The 7,373-nt window shown below is 42.3% G+C and overlaps 1 protein-coding gene across 1 annotated transcript; it reads right to left on the minus strand.

The window, feature by feature from the left end:
* Positions 1-209: 209 nt before the first annotated feature.
* On the minus strand, positions 210-6,832 carry LOC144157849 (uncharacterized). The gene is made up of 5 exons (XM_077688581.1): positions 6,726-6,832; positions 5,030-5,173; positions 1,293-1,440; positions 804-908; positions 210-293 (listed from the first exon to the last, which is right to left on the minus strand). The coding sequence occupies exons 2-5, from the start codon at positions 5,104-5,106 to the stop codon at positions 222-224; spliced, it is 402 nt and encodes a 133-aa protein (XP_077544707.1). The 5' UTR covers positions 5,107-5,173; positions 6,726-6,832; the 3' UTR covers positions 210-221.
* Positions 6,833-7,373: the final 541 nt, after the last annotated feature.

Consider the following 7,373-nt stretch of genomic DNA (forward strand, 5'->3'; position numbering starts at 1 on the left):
TGACAGAGGGCGTGAACACAACTGAACTGTAAGAAACAATGTTTGATGCCCCATGTCATTCCTACTGGTAGAAAACACAGCTCTTGGAACAAAGTGGTACACAATTTTTTTTGAGAAATCAGGAGTAACATCGTGCTCTGAGGAAGAAATACTTTGCGAGTAAGATCCGGTTGTACATTGCAGACAAAATTACTGTGGTTTCACTCATCCCAAACAATTAATCAGGAGTTTTCGCAGTCGTTCCACTCAGGCTGGTATTTCTTACACGAAACGCACTCTCCAAACATACAAATCTGAAAGGAAAGATAATGACATAAATGCATCAAAGTATGAACAATGTCCATGATTTATCGATCTATGCAGCCTGCCTTGCTTTTCCCTCAACAATTGCAGTTTCGCCGTAGGTACGCAGTAAAGCTGCGTACCTACCACACCTTGCCCTTCAGCTAGGTCACATGCAAGAAGCAAATATTTTTCGTCCAGTTTAGTGCATCTTGGTATTTAAAAATATGAATACTCTTGATGAAAAACTTTGGAAATACAACTATGGGCATGGTGCAAATTGTGCGGTCCAGTTGAACAATGTGGAAATACAATGCGTTTGTTCGAAGCTATTGAACAAACATTTCGTTACAGCACAATACGTGGCCGATGTTCTTGTTTCGACAGAGAGAAATAGCGAAATAGCAAAATAAGGTTTGTTCTTGCAGCCTTTGTAGCCTTGAATAATTTTCACACATGCTTTCAAGAAAAATTTGGTAGATGGAAGTATTGAATGAAAACGTTGCACAAAACGTTCTTACCATTCCCTTTTCGCAGCGAAAGCCGTATGGCGCCGGGTAATCGTTGCTTGGCCAACCACTCCAAAAACCACCCACGTAGCAATGTAGTATACAATTCTTGAACTCCTGAAGAAGATTTGTAGGATCGAAGCAATCACCACCTCACTTAATGTTTTAAAGTTTTCATATCTGTTTTCAAATTTATAGTTGCAATCTAAATAAAAAGTGTATTCCATTGCTATAACTCATAGAACCAAGTTTTTGTGTTGCAAAAGCACTGTTATGGGGTTAAATTTATATCTGTCGGGCGCTTCACATAAAAATCGAATATAAAAGTTTGCTATAATGTTTCTTGCGAAAGTAGAACTTTGCATGTACACTCTTACCCATAGTACCAATGAGGCCTTGCTGATCCTTATTCATGTTTAAGAAATTAAAGCGTTATAATCTCACAAAAACCATAATAAGACTACCTTAGACTTCACGCCGTTTGATCGAAGCTGCGCTTACCGCATAGTATAGGTTTGACCCTTCCGTGGCTTTGCAAAAGTCCTCATGGTTGTACGTTGGCGGAGGGAGGCGTTTTTGCACTTCAAGGAAGTCTTGCTCCAGATTTTTTACACAGATGCAGTGCCAGTATTGATTTTCAGTCATTTTCCTGGAGTGCGTTGAAAATAGAAAAAAACCTAATGTAAATTTCATAGCACATAATATTATCTGCAGATCTTGCTCGACCTGCCGTGAACCCTCGCTGTACTAAATTTCATTGTTAGATTTCTGTTTTTATTCGAAAACTTATGTGTTCAAAATTGAACTGTGTGAAGACCATATCTGTGGTAAGGTGATGGGAAAGCGTGTGTGGTCTCATCCCCTCGGCTGGTGAGACGGCTGCATCAGGCTGTCGGAAGACGATGAAGAGGACGGCGAAGAAGGGATGGTCAAAAGGAAGCTTTATATAGGGCAAATCTGACAATTTGCCCCTTGTGCCACTTTTGCCAAGAAATTGAATCCGAAGAGCATTTCTTTCTTTTTTGCCGCCGATTTTCTAACCATCGGAGAAGCTGCTGGAGATTCCCCTGCTACGTCTTGGACTGCCTTTGACTTTACCGGTGCTTTTGTCGTTTGTCGTTTGGGAGGACTAGGCAGGGCCGATGCCATAGGGACGTGTGCAACGCTAATCGTTCATTTCGGAGACAGCTCGTCTGCAGTGTAAAACATTCAGATTAGGCTGACTTTTACTGTAGTTTTTCTACTCTTCTCTTTGTTGTTTTCTTTTTGTGTCTTTTTCTCTCTCTCTCATTAACCTAGACCGAATTCTTTCTTCTGCTCCATTATTTTGCCTCACATGATTGATTGTAATGGAAACATAACTCTTCTTGGCCAATCCCCGTAAGTTGTTATGAGCCATTTTTCGGGCCACCACCACCACCTACTCAATCAGTGGTTCGGCCTGGGTTCTTGGACCTCCAGGCCGGCAAGCGGGTCTGGCGTACCTCTCGTTCCCGTTCCTGAAGAGCGCACCTACAGCCCTGGTGCCCGCATGCCTCGAGGCGTAGGCCCGAGGCGCACCACCTCCTCAGTAGTCTCGGCCGATCACCGACACCAAAGACACCCGCGCTGGACTGGGGTGCGGTGAAACGCCGTCGGGACTTCTCCAGAGACTTACGTTTTACATAACTGTCCGGGTATGTCTGTGATGTCTCTGGAACAATTCGCAAGTCTTTCTTTTGGTGGTTTTGTTTTCGTGTTGGAAATACAAGTGATGGCAACGTACGACGGAACGAGTCGTTAAGTCTGGTGCGAGGTGTTAGTTGGACCTCTGATCCTCAAAAAGTGGCCATCTGCTAGTATCCGCATTTTATCACCTGTACAGAGGATCCTTGCTGCTGTTTCTCTTCGCATTTTACCATACACCAATATCAACAAAACTTTTAAAGAAGAGCAGCTTATAACTACGTCAAACTTTGCGTTTGGTGTGTATTGCGCCGAAGCTACACTTAAGCCAGTATGCGCGCTGTAGTGGGGACATCTAGAATAATTTTCACCGGCTAGGGATATTTAACCTGTCCCTAGATGTAGACACACGAGCGTTTTCTTTTTTCGGCACCATTTAAAAGGCAGCCACCGCGGCCGGTATGAAACCCGTATCGTCGGACTCACGGGCTCAAGGAAGTTAGTGTCTTGTTCCCGGGACTATGTTAGAAATAGCGTTTACCCTTTTGTGTGCAGCTCTTTTTAGTCGGAAAAAAGAACCAAGCTGTCGTGCGATGTCGTTCTACTTAAAATTGTTTTAGACAAAATATGACCCGTAAACATCGCGCAACCGCAGATATCTCTTCATTCTTTGTCACTAGTTAAGTGTCGAACTGGCGCCTTTACATTTATGAATGCACCACCGCTGCATATCCGGACATTGTCTAAGCATTGGTCAGAGTGCCGGTTATTTTCAAACCAAGTGAATTTATGTAAGTGGCAAAATACAAGCAAAGTATTTCTCTTTGAAAGTGCTTATCTGCAAAATACTTATGTATAAAGCAAAAGTTGATATCATGATTATTTCAGTAATTTCGTTTCAGACTAGTCTACCTAATAAATAATGCCAATCTTTCTCTTTTTGAATGCTTACTGAGTGATTTATTCTGACATAAATGATTTATTTTTTTAACCACTAATATCTTTGTACTATGTGTCGTGATCATATTGTTAAAGGTTTGCGTGTCGGTGGTATAGCGCAGGTGTCCATAACAAGTTTGTTTTGCCCTCTTCCTTTCCATTTCACTTAATTATGAAGGTATTCGGAATGTTCCACTGATTTTTCGTACTGTACATTTGTTCGTACTGTACATTTCGTTTTGTGGTTTTGTTTTCGTGTTGGAAATACAATTGATGGCACGAACAATGTACAGTACAATACAGTACAGTACGAACCAACGTTTTTAGAACAATTCCGTTGGTACGAACAATGTACAGTACGAACAATGTTCCACTGATTGTTCGTACTGTACATTTGGTTGAACTAAGTTTCTGTTAGGCTTGCATGTCTTCCCTAATTATGCTGCGTGCATTGTTAGTTCGCCAACCCAAGCAATTGTTAAATATCTTCTGTGAGGCAGTTGTAATCAATATTCTCTTGAATTTTTACGTCGTTGTATGCCATCAGTGTATTCCGGTTAAATGCATGCAAAGCCGACGTTTCGACACTGTTTTTTGTAATTCGGCTGCCTAGCGTTATTCCGCGCAAACTTCTCAGTTAGCTGCTGAGAGGTATGTTTTCCACCCCCTGTGAGGTCAAAGCTTTGCAAAGTATGCCCCCAACCAAAAACGAAAAAACGTACGCAAGATGAACCCCATGAACAACTTGGTTACATAAGATTGTGGTGTGCGTGATTTCTCTTCCCTGTAATCGAAAATGCGCAGGCCAGACATCCCGGTGTCTGAAAATGCGCTTGTACGAGCATCTCTGCAACATTAAAACAGGAAACAGGAACATGGACACTACAGCGCATGCATTGCGTAGATTTCGCGTGCACACCTGCCTTTGAGAAGACGTTCGTGATAGTGATACATCGAATCAAGGGAGATCGTTGAAGCTTCAAAATCGTCGCGCCTTGGTGACACAAGCGTAATCATGCTGCCTATAATAGGTTCCTTTTAGACAAGGACGCCGTTTTCCTGGCAGGGGAATTTATGTGCTAATTTAGTCATCGCAGGAAGACGCATTTAGCATTGGAAATGCTCACAAACTTTTTAGTGGAACAGATTCGCTGACATCCCTCTCTGCATCCGAAGGGAAAACACAAATCACATACTGTGCTGAGGAGAAGGGCACCACACAAACAAAAATAAAGCTCACTGTGTCATCCTGAGAAGAAAACATGCACAAAAGTTGTCCAGGCCTCTAAATCTATGTAGAAACCTGGAAGGTATACCTGGAATGCTACTAGCTGCAGTAAATAAAACATTAACCTAACGACTGATAGAACCTGAAGTAGAAAAATTTCGACGCTGAGAGTAGCCAGCGGAATTATACTAACCCTGTGCTACCGAACAAATATAAGGCCTCTAAAACCGGTTGTGCCTTGAATTTTGCTTAGAGCGACTGTTTATGGCGACAGGGGTCAGAAATTAGTATCGGGCAGGGGATGGTTTCACGATGTTTTCTGTTAGGAACAATAAATTGCTACTTGTAGCGTACGCTCCTCTCGACGAAGTGATCGTAAGATTGGAAGCCATTCGGTAAAACATACTCGAGGTTGTCCTTGATCGCCTTTTCGGCGCAGTCGGAAAAGTGGTGCCCACTTTGTCCATCAATGTGGGGGGCCATGATGGCCCCGGAAGAGGCACATTCTGAATACTTTTTGTTTTCGGTTCCATCATGAGGCGCTCCCAACCTGGAATGAAGGTGCCATTAGGTTTGCTTGAAAAAGCACGAGTATAAAAACAGAGCGTGGTTTTAGGAGGGCTGGCTAAAAAAATTCTTGTTGTCAGCTTGCTGTTGCATTCGGGATGATGAAATGCGAAGCTCATAGCGAACTACAACTTAGTTGTGCGGTACAAAGTGATTATGTTACACCTGGCAACTCCTTTGAAATGTTGCATATAATACGCTAAGAAGCATTTAGGTTGATGTTTAGCGACTGTTATTTTGCTTCGTCAGTTCTTTTTTCAAGGTGACTTCACGCAGGGAATAAATTTTACTGTACGGTGTGGTTTACTGTTTAGTACTGGAACTAGAAACAGAAATAAAGTCTGATTAGGCAGGACAACAATTCTGAGCACGTATGCAATAGATAAATAATGAAACAAGTAATTCCTTTGCTGGTCTTGAACTATGTACACAATGAAAAAAAAATTGGCCGCGTATCTGCTCCTCTCGTTGCAAATGACGTCAAAAGACGATAGTCTTTATCGGCTTTTGCGAAGTAAATGCCTCCCTTCGCTTTACCGCTCACCTCTCATGTTGTTCCTCTTGCGTCGCGCTCCTCCCAAGGTAAAGACGCCAAATGTTTGCAATAATCATTTTAAATTTTGCGCGTTCCGCTGCTCCAAACCGGGTGTCTCGATGCGAACGCTGCCGTACGGCGAAGACGCGCGTTAATCGAGGCACCCTACTTCAACGTTTATAGAACCGCGTTTCCCTACTCCACGTGCGTTGCAAGCAGAACGTGGAAACTATCTAGTGGAACCTTGCGTAACTGTTAGCGGTTGATTTCTTAAAATGGCGCCAGAAGCTATAGTGGCGCGGGCGACAGCAGGCGATGGCGGAGTGAATTCTTTTTCTGGAGTTGATGAAGTATTTAATTTCGCAAAAGTCAAGCATGTTTGAATTTTTATAAAGGAACACTGCAAATATCACTTCTGTATTGATTTGTTGTCTCATAATTGCGTAATGTTTTGTTCTTCTTCAACAATGCTGACAAGTATGAACATTACACCGGACATGGACGGGCAGATTTAGCTGTGACTATATAAGACTATTGCGCAGGCATTGTTTTGCTTTGGTCGGGTGGCTGAATCGAGTCACAGACAGACAGACGGACAGACAGACATACAGACAGACCAAAATTTCTGGGTTTAAGTAGCCCAAGAAAGACTATCGTCTTTAATAAAATAAAACCACCTGGCAATACATTGATGCGGTTTCAAAACTGTCGCTTGTTCATTCAAACCAAGAAAAACCTTATTGAAATTTTAACTTGGAGACTTGTATGCACTGGGAAAATTCTATCGCAACAAGTCCGTTGCATTGAGTAGAGATGCTTTCTTCATTTTTTGCCAGGCAACGTGTGGTTTTACGCATGATTCGTATATAAATTCCTGCTTCTTATAGATATTTGTTCGTCGGAGAAAATGTTGTGCAACCTTTTGATGAAACTAGACCCCATAGGTAAATGGACTGCTTTGTGTGGCAGCTATAGGTAGGAAAAAAGTGCAGACACTCACAAGTGTCCAATCTCATGAGCCAGAGTTACGGCGGCCTGGTACTGGGCTTTCTTATCTTCCACGATGGCAACTTTCCAATCCTGACTGCAAACTTGTCCTACATACGCCAATCCTGTTCAACGTAAAACGAAAGTATCTTTACCGCCAGTCACACAACAAGTACAAATATGAAATAGCTGTACAATAAAAACATGTTTTTTTCTCAGAAAATATGGTAATAGATTCACAACAATCATGTCAACCGTAAATTTTTTATAAACTGCAAATACTGCTGGACGTTTGTTAGCTATTTCTATGCTTTTCAATATTTGCCACAAAATACGAGTGAAACAGCAAGCCTGTCACTTAGTTTTTGCCTTTTTAATAATTAGTTAACAGCACCGGTGGGTCACTGTAACTTCCTAAGCAAATAGCGTGAAATGCCGTCGTGCTTGAAACTTCTTACGCACATCAAGGCACCGCCTAGAAAAGCGATTGCGTATGAGAAATATGGTTCGCCCCAACTTGCGCAAATAACAAACAGCCCGAGACACGTCCTTACTCTAAGTATTACGAATGCTCGCCAGCGCTGGTAGTCCCCATAAACTCGAGGGTTAGGCACACAACTTAGCCGTGCACATTTCTCTCATTTAGCCATGCGTATTACTG

Source organism: Haemaphysalis longicornis, unplaced genomic scaffold (genome assembly GCF_048455015.1).
Source record: "Haemaphysalis longicornis isolate Haplotype H1 unplaced genomic scaffold, Haemaphysalis longicornis Haplotype H1 scaffold_10, whole genome shotgun sequence".
In the NCBI taxonomy this organism is placed as follows: Eukaryota; Metazoa; Arthropoda; class Arachnida; order Ixodida; family Ixodidae; genus Haemaphysalis; species Haemaphysalis longicornis.

Excerpts from the sequence above, each read along its gene's own strand:
- LOC144157849 (XM_077688581.1), bottom strand. The coding sequence starts at position 5,106 with ATGGCCCCCCACATTGATGGACAAAGTGGGCACCACTTTTCCGACTGC. Across the intron at positions 909-1,292 it reads GGTCAAACCTATACTATGCG|GAGTTCAAGAATTGTATACT; the intron begins GTAAGCGCAGCT and ends AATCTTCTTCAG. Across the intron at positions 294-803 it reads TTCGCTGCGAAAAGGGAATG|ATTTGTATGTTTGGAGAGTG; the intron begins GTAAGAACGTTT and ends CTTTCCTTTCAG.